Source organism: Hyperolius riggenbachi, chromosome 4 (genome assembly GCF_040937935.1).
Source record: "Hyperolius riggenbachi isolate aHypRig1 chromosome 4, aHypRig1.pri, whole genome shotgun sequence".
NCBI lineage: Eukaryota > Metazoa > Chordata > Amphibia > Anura > Hyperoliidae > Hyperolius > Hyperolius riggenbachi.
The window spans coordinates 372,210,190-372,227,273 of NC_090649.1; the positions used below are offsets into that span (position 1 = coordinate 372,210,190).

Consider the following 17,084-nt stretch of genomic DNA (forward strand, 5'->3'; position numbering starts at 1 on the left):
TCTTATTCCTCCTGATCTCCTTAATATATTCTCCAAATTTGAGGCTCTTAGCATTTAAGGGGGCTTTGCTATTAACCCTTAAAGTCGGCGGCTTTTTTATATTATACGGAGCGTTACGGTTTAACGCGAAATTACGGTAGCGTTTAATGCGAAATTACGGCATAAACGAAACGCGAAATTACGCGTTGAAAATTACGCTTACGGTATTTTCAATTACGATTTTAATGGCAATTACGCTACCGTAATTTCGCATCGTAATCGCAAATTTCGCATGCGTAATTTTAGTAATGCGAAATTACGAAAATTTCGGCTCAACTCTATGTGTGAGTCATACAGAGTGTGCAGGGGGCCTGCAGAGGGTGTGTATCTCTTCTAACCAATCACAAGCAGCCCTGCACATTCCACACATTCAAGCATTAGCCCGACAGACACGACAGAGGAAAGCAGATAAGATTAATTACAGAGACAGTGCAATTAGGAAAAGCTGCAGTAAGCCAGAGCACATTAGAACAGGCATAGGAACTTATAGGATAGAAGAACTAAGGCTGAAAAATTTGTTACAGAGTCTCTTTAATGCAGCGCGATCCCCTCTTACAGACTTACGCATGCCGGTGCCCGAGAAATTTTCTGGTCATACATCTGACTTTCGAAACTTTAAAAATCGAGTCTTATCTTACTTTGAGTTGAGACCTAATACTTCAGGTACTGCCGCACAGAGAGTTATCTTTATTAAAACACTGTTGACTGGGGATTCCCAGACCTGGGCATATGGCCTTCAACCAGGGGATGGGGCCCTGACCTCTGTGGAGGAATTTTTTAAAGCGATGGCTATAATTTACGATGATCCGGACTTTGCCTCGATCGCTGAGCGGAAGCTCAAGATGTTGCGGCAAGGCAAAGATTCGGTAGAAACCTATGCAGCGGAGTTCAGGAAGTGGGCGGTGTCAGCTAGATGGGGCTCATTTGAATTGTTGGATTGTTTCTTGTCAGGATTATCAGATGCAGTGTCTAATTTGATGCTGGGATATCCTGTGCCAAAAACTATTGATGAAGCCATTTCTCTAGCGATCAGAGTGTACCGTCGCCTACGGTACCAGAGACAAAGTCGGGGTAGGAGTAGTGTGAGATACGTTACCTATGCTTCTTCTCCACCTACGTCACCCCCTCCTGAACCCATGCAGATTGGACGGTCAAAATTGTCCCGAGTTGAGCAGAGTCGTAGAAAAGCTGAACAGCTCTGCATGTACTGTGCAGAGGAGGGTCATAAAACGCAGAACTGTCCCAAAAAGTCGGGAAACTCTGCCGCCTAGGAGTGGTCAGAGGTAACACCCTAGGCGCGCAGAATTTACCTCTTAAAGACGATCGACTGCTCCTCCCATGCACCATTTCATGGGAAGACCAGACAGTTTCTACTGAGGCCTTTATCGACTCTGGCTCGGCCGCCAAATTTATTGACTATGATTTTGCTAGAAACTTGGGAATACCTATTGTCCCATTAAGTCATAAGGTGTTGGTTACTGCGGTGGACGACTCTCCTCTGCAGAGTAAATACCCTCTGTCTCAGACTCCAGAGTTGGGGGTCACCATAGGGGTTTTACATAGGGAGAGTCTGCAGTTTTTTGTGTTACGGATGGCAACTTCCACCATTATCCTTGGTCTGTCATGGTTACGAATTCACGCCCCTCAGATTGATTGGGCCTCTGGTCAGCTAACGAGCTGGTCTACCCGCTGCTATCATCATTGTTTGGCAAAGGTAACCATATGTAACACCAGTATTCAGGTGGAAGGATTGCCGGAGCAGTATAAAGATTTTGCTGATGTCTTTTGTCCTAAATCAGCAGACAGACTGCCCCCTCATCGTCCCTTTGATTATCCGATTGAATTAAGATCTGGTTGTATGCCTCCTAGGGGTCACCTTTATAACTTGTCCGGGCCGGAGAAGTTGGCAATGCAGGAGTACATCAAAGACAATTTAGCTAAGGGTTTCATTTGCCCCTCCCGGTTACCTGCGGGCGCTGGGTTCTTTTTTGTAAAAAAAAAAGATGGAGGCCTCCGTCCCTGCATAGACTATCGGGGTCTGAATAAGATCACTTTGAAAAATTGTTACCCGTTGCCTCTGATTGACGATTTATTCTCCCAGATCACCAATGCTAAAATTTTCTCGAAATTTGACTTAAGGGGTGCATACAACCTAGTGCGCATCAGGGACGGTGACGAGTGGAAGACAGCCTTTAATACACCCGATGGGCATTACGAGTACTTAGTGATGCCCTTCGGGTTGTGCAACGCCCCGGCCGTCTTCCAAGAGCTGATTAACGAAGTTTTCAGACCAATTTTGGTTAAATTTGCATTAGTATATCTTGATGATATACTAGTCTTTTCAGCTAGCCGAGCATCGGAGACATGTTAAGTATGTGCTGGAAAGACTAAGACAGAATCAATTATATGCCAAACTGGAAAAGTGCATTTTTGAGGTGACCTCTGTGGTGTTTTGGGGGTATGTAATATCTACCTCAGGCCTCTCTATGGACCCTGGGAAAGTCTCTGCGGTACTGGACTAGCCACAGCCTGTAGGTCTGAAGGCCCTCCAGAGATTCCTGGGTTTTGCAAATTACTACAGGAGATTTATTAAGGGGTACTCTACAGTGGTTGCGCCCCTCACCAGTCTCACTAAGAAAGGGGCTGATACTCACCACTGGTCCGAGGAAGCTCTCACGGCTTTTGATACCCTAAAGAAACTGTTCTGTTCTGCCCCTATCGTGAGACATGTCGATGTCACCTTCCTGTTCATAGTAGAGGTTGATGCCTCTGAGGTGGGCGTGGGGGCTGTGCTGTCTCAGCGTTCCGGTTTGCAGAGTAAGCTTCATCCTTGCGTTTACTTCTCCCGCAGGTTTTCTCCAGCGGAGAGGAACTACGATATAGGCAACCGTGAACTCCTGGCCATTTAGCCTTTGAGGAATGGCGACATTGGTTAGAGGGTGCAGAACATTTCATTACAGTTTACACGGATCATAAAAACTTGGAGTACATAGTGAATGCTAAGAGACTCAGTCCTCGACAGGCCCGGTGGTCACTGTTCTTTTCCAGATTCTCCTTTATAATTACTTACACTCCTGGTAGCAAGAACGTTAAGGCTGATGCCTTGTCCAGGTGTTTTGAGCCCGAGATGGCACAGCCCTCGGCACCCGAGACTATTCTGCCTCGGAGGGTGGTTTTGGCAGCCACAAAGACCTGGAGGGATTGGGCTGCCACCCTGGCCCCATATCAGCAGGATGTCCCAGAAGGAAAGCCCGAGGGAGTGTTGTTTGTGCCCCTGCCCTTTCGTTTACAGCTCTTACAGCTGTTTCACTCCCATAAGAATGCTGGTCATCCCGGGGCCACCAGGACACAGGATCTCCTTGCCAGGTGTGTATGGTGGCCATCTTTGGCCACAGATTGTACGGAGTTTGTCAAGGGAGTGTGCTGTGTGTGCTAGGAGCAAACCTTCCCGACAGGCTCCAGTGGGGACTTTGCAGCCTTTGCCGGTTCCAGATGAACCGTGGACCCATCTGTCCATGGATTTTGTGGGTGAACTCCACAGGTCTGAGGGCATGACTGTCATCTTGGTGGTAGCAGACAGATTCAGCAAGATGGCCCATTTTATCCCTCTGAAAGAACTCCCCTCCGCCCAAGAGCTGGCTAATCTCTTCATCCAGCACATTTTCCGGCTGCATGGCATTCCGGAGAATGTAGTGTCAGATAGGGGAGTCCAATTCGTTTCTAAGTTCTGGAGGGCATTTTGTCATCTTATGGGCATGGATCTTTCATTTTCATCAGGCTACCACCCGCAGACAAATGGCCAGACCGAGAGGGTCAACCAATCCATGGAACAGTTTCTCAGATGCTATGTGGCTGATGCACAAACCGACTGGGTAAAATGTTTACCTTTCGCGGAGTTTGCGCACAACAACCTGAAAAGTTCTTCCTCTGGGTTTTCCCCTTTTCAGGTAGTGTCAGGGAGGTCTCCTAAGTTTGCTCCTTTGCCAGTGGTATCTACTCCTTTCCCAGCATTAGAGGATTGGCAGGTGGCGTTAAAACAAATTTGGGCGCTGGTGAAACCAAATTTGGGGAAGGCTTTCAAGTCTCAGAAAAAGCAGGCTGACAAGAGACGCTCTGCTGAATGGGATTTTTCACCAGGAGATTTGGTCTGGGTGTCTACGCGACATCTGGCACTGAAACAACTGTCTCCCAAATTAGGGCCTAGGTTTATTGGGCCGTTTCCATTCACCAAAAGAATTAATGCTGTCACTTATACGGTTGATCTTCCTACCAGTATGCGCGGTGTAAGATCATTCCGCGTGTCATTGCTCAAGCCGGCAGTACAGGTGGATTCCACTCCCCCTCCCGTATTAATTGATGATCAACCCGAGTATGAGGTTGAGAAGATTCTGGACTCCCGGGTGGTGCAAAATTCTGTGCAATATTTGGTACACTAGAAAGGTTATGGTGTGGAGGATAGAACTTGGGTACCAGAATGCCGCATGCACGCAGAGGAATTGAGGAAAGAGTTCCATGACTTACATCCTGGGGAGCCGGGTGGCAAGTGTCCGGAGTCCACTCCTCGGGGGGGGGGGGTACTGTGAAGGATTGCGGAATAGCCGCCGCGTGCTCTGACGGCGTGGCGGCTGTTTCCGCGTCTAGTCCGGCGGTTTACACGCGGTGACATGTGTCTGATCTGGTTCAGCCTTCCTGTGCACATAGGCTGAGGAATACACGTGCACGCGCGGAGAGGCAGAAGCTTTATGGGAAGCAGAGACGGATGATGAGTTTAGATACTTACTTATTGATGTACCGCGCGTTCCTGTGATGTATCAAAATCCTAATGTAACGATTGGTCTCAGCAAGTAACAGAATTCTGATTATTAGGTGATCTGCAGTATTACCTATAATGCAGATATATACCTGATTATATGGTGATCTGCAGAATCACCAATAATACCGGTATATCAGAAGCTGATGTGTCAACAATAGCAATATGTGACAGGAAGGTTGAGTGCTAGGTGCAACAGTAGTACTGATAGGTTAGCTATGCTACACCAGAGGAGCTGGTGGGCACTAACAGTACCAAACCCCTCACCAGAGACTAGGGCCCTCTGGTGAGAGTAGAGTGGTTAGACTTAAACGAGTAGGCAACAGACTGGCAGATGTGTGTCAACAATAGCAATATGTGACAGGAAGGTTGAGTGCTAGGTGCAACAGTAGTACTGATAGGCTAGCTATGCTACACCAGAGGAGCTGGTGGGCACTAACAGTACCAAACCCCTCACCAGAGACTAGGGCCCTCTGATGAGAGTAGAGTAGTTAGACTTAAACGAGTAGGCAACAGACTGGCAGATACGGTACAAAGTCAGAAGGCAAAGGCAAGAAGGTTATAACAGGCAGAGTCAGCAACAAGATCAGATGGGCAGAAGTACAGAATCACTGAGAGTAAGAATAGTCAGAGCAAGCAAGAGTCATACACAAATAATACAATATTCAATTATAATTATGGCTATCAAAGAATCCTATCACTGTGTGAAATCCCCGGTTTCCTCCTGGATCAAAGCACACCGGATCTATTTAAGGGTCTGAGCGCTAACACAGAGTATCCGCAACAGCAGACAAGTTGCGAGTGATTCAGCCAGGCTTTTGAAGCAGAGGAGACCCTCCCGGCACGCCCCCTCTCATCAACCAATGAGGAGCGGCGAGCGTCTCCTCTGACATCAGCCGGTCAGCTGACGCGCCTCCTCCCCGCATAAAGGTCGCGTCTATGCGCGCACGCACGCGACATTGCAACCCTATGTGCTGCTGACAAATCCGTCCTCGCGTGCTAGACGCCCGAAGACTGGACAGATCACTAGGCAAGGAGATGAAGGCAGCTGCGGTGGTATCGCTGTTCACTGCAGCTGTCTCTTCCGTGTTTGTTACAGACGGCACACATGAGGCTAAATACCCAGCAGTCCACTCCCTCTATGTGCGTCACCGCTCCGGGCATAACCGGCTTGCCTCCCTTCCTCCCCCCAGTATAAACTACATTACCCAGAGTCGCCACCGACGTCACATCCGCCCCAGTGTGAACTACATTACCCAAAGTCACCAGTGACGTCACATCCGCCCACAGTGGGGAAATTCCGTCCTCGGGAGCGCATAATAAATACGGAAATTGTGGACAACCCCCAGCTAACCAATTTGCACAAGCCTTACTGGTCTCCCATAGCGCTGCACACTCACAGTATCCACTCAAGGAATATACTGCAGATTACAATGTATTACAAAAAACAATAATGAATAATAAAAAAAATAATAATGAATAATAAAAAACAATAAACCCCTCCATATATAGAAATACTACCCTGCTACCCAAATATATATCTCCTATTTAATTCTCCAGAATTATGCATCCATTAGCACACCATCTAAAGTGATAATGTACCTAATATCAATGGCCACTAATATAAAAATTACTGCAACTATTCAAGTATTAAAAATACCCCCTATGCATATGAACAATATTTAAAGTGCTATTAGTTCAATAATTATCTATTATGTGCATGATGCCACTAATCAACTAATTGTGTGTGTAGTGCATAATACCACTCATTATCTGTTTAAATTACATAATACCATATTATTTATAATTCCACAATAAAGTGGTCACATCTCTCATAAATATGTGAATGTTCACACCCACTACCGATTGTAGATATCAGTATATTGTAACACTAATATCGTGATGTATAGTGATACATACCATCCAATTATCACTACGCTCCATACATGACAATACTACTTCTAGAAATAAAATTTTTGGGGAAATGCCTAACACCTTAGTCATTCACCAAGAAACAGTTCTATCTAGACATTCATACCTCGAGGGGACAGAGTTTTCATTTCATAGATCCATTTTGTTTCCAATTTCGATATCTCCCTGATCTTATTACAACCTCTCCAACTGCCAATCAATTTCTGCACTCCACAAAAAAACATCTGTCGAGGGTCACACCCATGTCGTTCCGCAAAATGTTTAGATACACTATGATTGGGATACCCTTTTTTATATTTTGTACGTGCTCATTAATTCTGGCTTTGAGAGCTCTTTTCGTGCGGCCTATGTACTGAAGAATGCACATGTTATGCATTCACGTATACGATGGCTTCTACCCGTTTGTGTTGATACAACCTCACAGCACCTTTGCGCATTAGCAATGATGCATACATTACAACCTTTGCACGGGAAAAAACCATGTTGTCCTAATAATTCCAGGCCCTTATTCTCCTCAGGGCCTTCTATATAGGTCTTGACAAGGCTCCTGTACAAATATTTTGAACGTCTATATATAATTTTGGGGTTTGGAGGAATTGCTCTTCCTAGTATACAGGGAGTGCAGAATTATTAGGCAAATGAGTATTTTGACCACATCATCCTCTTTATGCATGTTGTATTACTCCAAGCTGTATAGGCTCGAAAGCCTACTACCAATTTAGCATGTTAGGTGATGTGCATCTCTGTAATGAGAAGGGGTATGGTCTAATGACATCAACACCCTATATCAGGTGTGCATAATTATTAGGCAACTTCCTTTCCTTTGGCAAAATGGGTCAAAAGAAGGACTTGACAGGCTCAGAAAAGTCAAAAATAGTGAGATATCTTGCAGAGGGATGCAGCACTCTTAAAATTGCAAAGCTTCTGAAGCGTGATCATCGAACAATCAAGCGTTTCATTGAAAATAGTCAACAGGGTCGCAAGAAGCGTGTGGAAAAACCAAGGCGCAAAATAACTGCCCATGAACTGAGAAAAGTCAAGCCTGCAGCTGCCAAGATGCCACTTGCCACCAGTTTGGCCATATTTCAGAGCTGCAACATCACTGGAGTGCCCAAAAGCACAAGGTGTGCAATACTCAGAGACATGGCCAAGGTAAGAAAGGCTGAAAGACGACCACCACTGAACAAGACACACAAGCTGAAAAGACTGGGCCAAGAAATATCTCAAGATTTTTATAAGGTTTTATGGACTGATGAAATAAGAGTGAGTCTTGGTGGGCCATATGGATGGGCCCGTGGCTGGATTGGTAAAGGGCAGAGAGCTCCAGTCCGACTCAGACGCCAGCAAGGTGGAGGTGGAGTACTGGTTTGGGCTGGTATCATCAAAGATGAGCTTGTGGGGCCTTTTCGGGTTGAGGATGGAGTCAAGCTCAACTCCCAGTCCTACTGCCAGTTTCTGGAAGACACCTTCTTCAAGCAGTGGTACAGGAAGAAGTCTGCATCCTTCAAGAAAAACATGATTTTCATGCAGGACAATGCTCCATCATACGCGTCCAAGTACTCCACAGCGTGGATGGCAAGAAAGGGTATAAAAGAAGAAAAACTAATGACATGGCCTCCTTTTTCACCTGATCTGAACCCCATTGAGAACCTTTGGTCCATCATAAAATGTGAGATTTACAAGGAGGGAAAGCAGTACACCTCTCTGAACAGTGTCTGGGAGGCTGTGGTTGCTGCTGCACGCAATGTTGATGGTGAACAGATCAAAACAGTGACAGAATCCATGGATGGCAGGCCTTTGAGTGTCCTTGCAAAGTAAGGTGGCTATATTGGTCACTGATTTGTTTTTGTTTTGTTTTTGAATGTCAGAAATGTATATTTGTGAATGTTGAGATGTTATATTGGTTTCACTGGTAAAAATAAATAATTGAAATGGGTATATATTTGTTTTTGGTTAAGGCCTGGTTCACATTAGCGTTCGCTATCAGGATTTTCCAGATCGGATCCGGACCGCATACTGTACAAACGGAACGTACGTTCCGCATAGCAATGTTAAGTCTATGCAGACGTTCACACACGTCCGTTCCGTACGCATCGGATCCGGATCGGATCCGGAATCCGGATCGGATCCGGAATCCGGACTCTTTTCCAACATGTGCTATTTTTTGGCTCCGGATCTCCGGCCAACGCACCCGGAACGGAGCCTGATTGAAGCCTGACTGCAGCATCCGGAAATTGAAGCCAATGGCAAACGGAAACACAGAACACACTGGGTATAAAAACAGGATGTTCTACCCCCACTTCCTATGCATTCTCTATGGTACTGGGGGCCATTTTGGATGTGCACACATGGGCACAGCATTTCTGGAGTGGAGCAGCAGTGATTTTCGGCTGGAGCTGTTTGACAGTATGTCTGAGTTGGAGGTGAGGCCCTTCACAGCTGAAGACCTGATTCTACAGGTGCAGGTGATACCTGCCCTGTGGGACAAGGGTGACAAGGACCACAGCAATGTGCGGATTTGCCGAAAGATGTGGATGAAGATTGCAAAACTGTACGTGGAGGGTTTTGACAACCTGACCCGGCAGAGGGTATGTCGACTACAAGTTTTCTTTTGGGGGGCTTTTGTCTTTTCATATGTGTTTTGTTTGATTTTTATGTTTTTCACATTTGCTATTGATGTGTCACCCACCCACCTGTTGCCCTGCCACCTGTATCCCACCTGTCACGTGGCCTACCCACCTGTCACGTGGCCTACCCACCTGTCACGTGGCCTACCCACCTGTGTCCCACCCACTTGTGGCCTACCCACCTGTCACGTGGCCTACCCACCTGTGCTGTGGCCTACCCACCTGTTGCCCTGCCACCTGTATCCCACCTGTCACGTGGCCTACCCACCTGTGCTGTGGCCTACCCACCTGTGCTGTGGCCTACCCACCTGTGCTGTGGCCTACCCACCTGTGCTGTGGCCTACCCACCTGTTGCCCTGCCACCTGTATCCCACCTGTCACGTGGCCTACCCACCTGTGCTGTGGCCTACCCACCTGTGCTGTGGCCTACCCATCTGTGCTGTGGCCTACCCACCTGTGCTGTGGCCTACCCACCTGTGCTGTGGCCTACCCACCTGTGCTGTGGCCTACCCGCCTGTTGCCCTGCTACCTGTATCCCACCTGTCACGTGGCCTACCCACCTGTGCTGTGGCCTACCCACCTGTGCTGTGGCCTACCCACCTGTGCTGTGGCCTATCCACCTGTGCTGTGGCCTACCCACCTGTTGCCCTGCCACCTGTATCCCACCTGTTACGTGGCCTACCCACCTGTCACGTGGCCTACCCACCTGTCACGTGGCCTACCCACCTGTGTCCCACCCACTTGTGGCCTACCCACCTGTGTCCCACCCACTTTTGGCCTACCCATCTGTGTCGTGGCCTACCCACCTGTGTCCCACCCACTTGTGGCCTACCCACCTGTGTCCCACCCACTTGTGGCCTACCCACCTGTGCCCTGCCAACTGTGGCCCTGGCACACCCTTGTAGCATGCGTGCCTGGGCCGCAAGTGCTATCCTGTGGCCTAGACACGCATGCTCCTGATCGCAAAAAAACATTCCGGTGGTCCATTGAAAAATGAAAAACAAATTTTTATTGCACATGTTAAAAAAATTTAAAAATATTACATTAAAAACTTATAAAAAGAACAAATATAACAATGTAATAACTAAATAAAGTACATTAAAAAAAAATTACTCAGGGTCGTCCAGGCGTGGTATGGAAATAGTCTTTCAGTAGGTCCCTGTTGCGGAGGGACACTGCCCTTGGCCTGGTGGCATACCTCCTCAACGCCAGTAGTGGAAGCACATTTGGGGGTTCCGGAGTGTCATTTTCCTCCTGTTGTGGAGGATGCACGCTGCCTTCACCACGTCGACTGCGTTGGCCGGCTTTAACAGCATTGGCGTGTGGAACACCCTCCACTTTGACACCAGGATCCCAAATGTGCATTCCACCATTCTCCGTGCTCGGCTCAACCGAGCGTTAAAGTGGAGCTGCCTGGCATCAAGGCCCCTGTCTGGGTACGGCCACATCACATGGTTGGACAAGGCGAAGGCCTCGTCCCCCACAAACACATAGGGGTAGGCCGGTGCCCTTGTCCCAGGCCATGGTCTGTCACCAGGGAGATGCAGTGTGCCTTGCTCCATACGCTTGTAAAGGGCCGTACGCTGGAAGATTCCAGAGTCATTTGAACTTCCGTATGACCCCACATCCACGTAGACAAAGTTGTAGTCCGCATCCGCCTCTGCCATCAGCACAATGCTGAAGTAATGGCTTCCACTCCCCACGGGTTTCTGGATCCGGATGTGTTTGCTGTCCAGCGCACCAACACAATTCGGAAACTTGCACTGGGTCCAGAAGCGCTGGGCGATCTCCTGCCATTTCTGGGTGTCTGGCACTGGAATGTATGTGGACCTCAGTCTTCGCCAAATGATCTTTGAGGTCCTCACCACGATGCCTGCCACCGTGCTCTTCCCAATCCGAAATGTGACGTGTAGCGATGTATATGTTTGTCCAGTTGAGATGTACCTACAAGAGAAATAATCACAATCAATGTTTTATGTCTTTGTAGGTGAAAAGTACAAGTTAAGATGGCGCAGTATCCGTGACGCCTATGTCAAATTTCTTCGGCGCAAAGCAGAGGAAGAAAGAAGTGGCAGTGGGTCCTCCAAAAGAAAGGATTACCAATTTGCACAACAACTTACGTTCCTAAATGCAAGCGTGGAACCTCGAGAGTAAGTACCACTATTGTGAACATGAACTGAGAAGGCATTGTATATGACGTTGACAGACAACTACCATGACTTTGACAACTAGCATGACTTTGATTATGTATTGACAAAACGTGCCTCAATTCACACAGTTGTATCAAATATTTATCGAACACTTTCTCAAACGTTTGCTAATTAAAATAATGTAGGTTGAAAAAGTGTTTGTTAAATGTATGACAAAGCTCAGTGAATTTAGGCCATATTGTATGTGATGTTTCGAAAAACAATATATTTTTTATTATCGACAGGACTCAAGACAATTTTGAGGCACAAGAACATGAAGAGGCAGAGGCAGCGGACACCAGCGAGGACTTTGATGACGAGACTATGGATGCCAATTATATTCCAGAGAGGAGGAGGAGGCAGTCATTACATGCAGAAGAAAGGGACCCGACTGACCTCTATGTGGAAGAAGACATGGAAGATGAGGTGGCAGGATTGAGTGCCCCAGCTCCTACTGATGAATCTCCTCCAGCTCCGACAACAGAACCAGAACAACAAATGGCAGAGGAAAGGCAGGAGCAACCGCCACGCAGGTCAACCCCTATGCAAAGCAGAGGCCGGGGTGAAGAGGCTACCCCCACCGGGAGGCGTCGAGTGGCCCCTGTCCACCCTCCAACAAGAAGGGAGACGGAAGCCGAGATGTCCGGTGCTGTCTCCGGACTTCTCGGCATCCTGCAGAGCCACAAGGCACTCATTACCAGGCAGATGCAGGATGGGGACAGGGGTCACTTAATAGAACAGTACAAGAGTCACATTCATTCACTGCAAACTGAATTACAATCAGTGCACGATCACTACCGTGAGGAAATAAAAATGAGGCACGAGGAGCACCGGGAAGAAATAAAAATGATGCACGAGGTGTACAGTGCACAGTTTGACCAGCTGCGTGTAGAACATCACCAAGCGGTGGCACAGCTGCAGCAGATGATGCAGCAGATGCATCAGCACAGTAGTGAACTATTGAAACTGCAGGCTCACCCGGCATTCCACACAGCCATGTCTCTCCTACCGTTCTTTGAAAAGGTGCCAAGCAACAACATGATGGCATGCCATTCCAGTGTACTCGATGCTATAAAACAACACATGGAGACGCCATTGATCCTACCGCCAACCTTTAGACATTCTCAACCTGCATTGGTGCCCCACTGGCAATCTTCATCCCAGTCGTACACTGGCTTCCGAGGAAGTCAATACACACCGCTGCTGTCAGGGTCCAGCACCTCCACGGCCAGCACCCAAGACAGTCACGAGTTACAGACACCACCTCCCATTTTCTCCACTGCTGTAGACCCTGACATTTGAACAAATTATAACTCTTGTTCCTTGACATGGTCCTCTGAATCCCTCTGAACTTTGGAGGAAGGAGACTAGCACAGATCTTTATCCAAACCTTTTCCCTGCCCCGTCTCAATCGAACAAGGTTCAGAGGGGTTCCGATGACCATGTCCAAGTAGTTAGGTTTTCAACGTCCTTCAACCGTAGGGCCTGGTGTCCCCAAAAGACACCTTTGGCAGCTATGCCTTGCACCTTTGCACAAGCTATGTCCTGCACCTCTGCCGTTGGTTGTTCTTGCACGTGACCCTTGGAACCTTGGACGAAGGAGACCTGGACAGGGAAGAGGCAAGCCTTTTCCGGCCCTGTCTCCTTCATCCAAGGTTCAGAGGACCGCGTGCAAGTGGTTGGTTTTTAATGTACTTAACTTTAGGGCTTGGTGTCCCCAAAAGACACTACACCTTGGTCACAAGAGTGCCTTCAGGGCAGCTATGCCCTTCACCTCTGCACAAGCTATGTGCTGCACTCTCTGCTGTTTGTTGTTCCTTACCCTCTAGTTGTTCCTCACCCTTGCATGTGACCCTTGGAACCTTGGACGAAGGAGACCTGGACAGGGAAGAGGCAAGCCTTTTCCGGCTCTGTCTCCTTCATCCAAGGTTCAGAGGACCGCGTGCAAGTGGTTAGGTTTTTAAAGTACTTAACTTTAGGGCCTGGTGTCCCCAAAAGACACTATACCTGGGTCACAATACTGCAAATGTCAAATGTTATATATATTTTGTCTTCCATGTTGGAAAGTTTTTTTTTTTTTTCAATAAAACAATTGTTTTTACATACCTCAGTGTGATCAGTAGTTGTTCTTGTGGTGTGACTGCTCTCCTGAACGTGGTATCCTTCTTCCTGAGGTCATCCTTCACAATCTCCAAGAGGGTATCAAACCTGACAGGAGATGGAAAGGAAGAAGCTGTAAAGTTTGCTGTGGGACAAGGTGTTGGGTGGAGGATGGGGGAGGTGTGTTTAGGGGTTTTGTGGAGGTTGGGGCTGGTGTGTTTAGCTAGGTATACAGGGGTGTGGGGGTGAGGGTGGGTTGTTTTGGTATACAGGGGTGTGAGGGTGGGTTGTTTTGGTATACAGGGGTGTGAGGGTGGGTTGTTTTGGTATACAGAGGTGTGAGGGTGGGTTGTTTTGGTATACAGGGGTGTGAGGGTGGGTTGTTTTGGTATACAGGGGTAAGGTGTTGTGGGGTAGGGATGGAAGGTCTGGATACTTACAGGGGTATGGACATCCGGGTATAGCTGTAGAACTTCTCTGGGTGTCGTCTCAGGTCCCGGTAGAGGGTCTGGAACTCTCCCTTCCTCTGTCTCCTGGCTAGTAGCGGATGCACCCACCATCTCCTGAGAGGAGCACGCCTTCTCCCCACATAATAGTAGGTGAAAATCAAAAAAGAGACAATTCCCAGGTAAAATGAGTACACAACCACTGGATCCATGGTCCCAACTGCAGTCTCTGTAGACAAGGGAGGATCTGCACTCCTCAGGCTCTCTCCAACAATGATACCAGCGCTTCTGCTGACCTCCCACACCCCTGGAATTTATATAGTGTGTTATCTCTTTAAATCAACGGATCCGCATGGCAGCCGCGTTCACGCCGGATGAAATACGCATACAAACGGATCGGATCCGGATAGGACCCGTACGGATCCGATCAGGATCCGGTCCGTTTACTTGCCAAAACGCAAATGTGAATGGGGCCTTAGTTGCCTAATAATTATGCACAGTAATAGTCACCTGCACACACAGATATCCCCCTAAAAAAGCTAAAACTAAAAACAAACTAAAAACTACTTTCAAAAATATTCAGCTTTGATATTAATGAGTTTTTTGGGTTCATTGAGAAGATGGTTATTGTTCAATAATAAAATTATTCCTCAAAAATACAACTTGCCTAATAATTCTGCACTCCTTGTAGGGGCACTCAGCAATACATTCCAATTTTTACTAAACACTTCCTCAATTTCTCTATATTTTTAATTAAAAGCAGTAAAAAAAGGCAAAGTCATATTTATTCACTGCCTCTTGCTTATCTGTAACAGTGTGTATCAACCCATTTCTGTCTACACGTTCAACCTGTTCAATTTAGTTCCGAATGGTCTCCTCATTGAACCCTTTTTCCATAAATCTTCCTGCTAGGATGTCGCACTGCTGTCTGTAGTCATTAATTCTAGAGCAATTTCTCCTCATCCGGGTGAACTGCCCCTTAGGAATATTTTTTAGCCATAAGGGATGGTGGCAATTCTCCTTAGGAATGAAACCATTCCTGTCTGTCTTCTTGAAAAAGGTCTTAGTTCCCAAGTATCCCCCTACTTTGAAGATAACCAGATCGAGGTAATCCACCTCTCTGTGGTCACTTCTAGCTGTAAGTCTGATGCCACTTTCATTATCATTAAGCCACGCAATATAATTTGTTAAATGGTCTTGCGTCCCCCACCATATTACCAAGAGGTCATCTATATAACGTCTCCACAGCATTACTTCTTTACTTTTTACATCTTGTAAGACAGCCTTCTCCCATTTGTCCATAAAAATATTTGTTACGCTGGGAGCGAATTTCGCACCCATGGCGCATCCTAGCGTTTGTAAATAGAAGTCTCCCCCGTACCAGAAATAGTTCTTTGTGAGACAGAAGTATAAAAGTTCTAAAATAAATTCTATTTGATCCAATCTAAGTAGATTTTTCTCAACTAATGCCTCTCTGACTGCCCTGATTGCCTCATCATGAGGAATAATAGTATATAGAGATGTGACATCTGCCATTGTTAATATCGCATCATCTCCAACCTCTAACCCAGGGGTCAGGAACCTTTTTGGCTGAGAGAGCCATAAATGCGACATATTTTAAAATGTAATTCCGTGAGAGCCATACAACATGTTTCAAACTGGGACAATGCGCATGCACAGCAGAGGGCTGTCCCTGTTGCCATTGTGATGTGCATACAGTAGATCCTCCAGGCAGGGGCAGTGTCAGACACGTCTTCACTTGGATTTTAGCAATATCAGCAATTTACCAGAGAGCCATACAGTAGAAATACTGACTAACAGCTCGTACAATTAGCTAGCTGACTTGGGGGTTGATTCGCTTTGCAGGACGAGATCCATGCACTTTGGCCCAATAGGCTGACTGTCAAGTGCTAGGCAGCCTATTGGGCCAATCAAAGTGCAGAAATCTCATCCTACAAAGTCACTGGACCTGACAGGGTCCAGGGTGGGACAATTGGAGCAGCCGTTAGTTTGGGGGGGGGGGGGGGGGGGGGAGACGCAAGTAAGTTAGTAGTGCATGCTACAGCAGTAGTGTGCCTACTTTAAACATTTTACTTGCGCTGCTTGAGCAGTGTAGCTTAGTGATTCAACCCCTACTGATTTGTCTGTGAGCCATATGTAGCCATCAAAAGAGCCACATCTGGCTCCCGAGCCATAGGTTCCCTACCCCTGCTCTAACCCTTCAACCACCTGTAAAAGATGTTTTGTATCATGTATCAAATACGGTAAACTTTTCACAATCGACTGTAAATAACAGTCAATGTATTCCCCTATTCTTTAGCTGAGTGACCCTATGCCACTAATAATAGGCCTCCCTGGAGGTTATTCAAGACTTTTATGTATTTTAGGTGTAACAAACACTGAAGAGACAGCTGCGGTGAACAGTGATACCACCGCAGCTGCCTTCATCTCCTTGCCTAGTGATCTGTCCGGTCCTCGGGCGTCTAGCACGCCGAGGACGGATTTGTCAGCAGCACATAGGGTTGCAATGTCGCGTGCGCGCGCGCATAGACGCGACCTTTATGCGGGAGGAGGCGCGTCGGCTGGTCAGCTGACGTCAGAGGAGACGCTCGCCGCTCCTCATTGGTTGATGAGAGGGGGCGTGCCAGGATGGTCTCCTCTGCTTCAAAAGCCTGGCTGAATCACTTGCAACTTGTCTGCTGTTGCGAATACTCCGTGTTAGCGCTCAGACCCTTAGATAGATCCGGTGTGCTTTGATCCGGGAGGAAACCGGGGATTTCACACAGTGATAGGATTCTTTGATAGCCATAATCATAATTGAATATTGTATTATTTGTGTATGACTCTTGCTTGCTCTGACTATTCTTACTCTCAGTGATTCTGTACTTCTGCCCATCTGATCTTGTTGCTGACTCTGCCTGTTATAACCTTCTTGCCTTTG

General features: G+C 47.2%; 2 protein-coding genes across 3 annotated transcripts in view; both read left to right on the forward strand.

Moving 5' to 3' along the window:
• The window catches only part of SOD2 (superoxide dismutase 2), a 144,210-nt gene that overhangs the window by 21,085 nt on the left and 106,041 nt on the right, over positions 1 to 17,084 (forward strand). The window lies entirely within an intron of this gene.
• Positions 11,337 to 13,577, forward strand: LOC137570850 (uncharacterized). Its single transcript, XM_068279556.1, has 2 exons — positions 11,337 to 11,558; positions 11,843 to 13,577. The coding sequence occupies exons 1-2, from the start codon at positions 11,377 to 11,379 to the stop codon at positions 12,897 to 12,899; spliced, it is 1,239 nt and encodes a 412-aa protein (XP_068135657.1). The 5' UTR covers positions 11,337 to 11,376; the 3' UTR covers positions 12,900 to 13,577.

What these genes read in the sequence shown, in the direction of transcription:
- LOC137570850 (XM_068279556.1), top strand. Translation starts at nt 11,377, where the DNA reads ATGTTTTATGTCTTTGTAGGTGAAAAGTACAAGTTAAGATGGCGCAGT. An exon ending in GCAAGCGTGGAACCTCGAGA is followed by an intron (nt 11,559 to 11,842) that starts GTAAGTACCACT and finishes TATTATCGACAG; the next exon opens with GACTCAAGACAATTTTGAGG.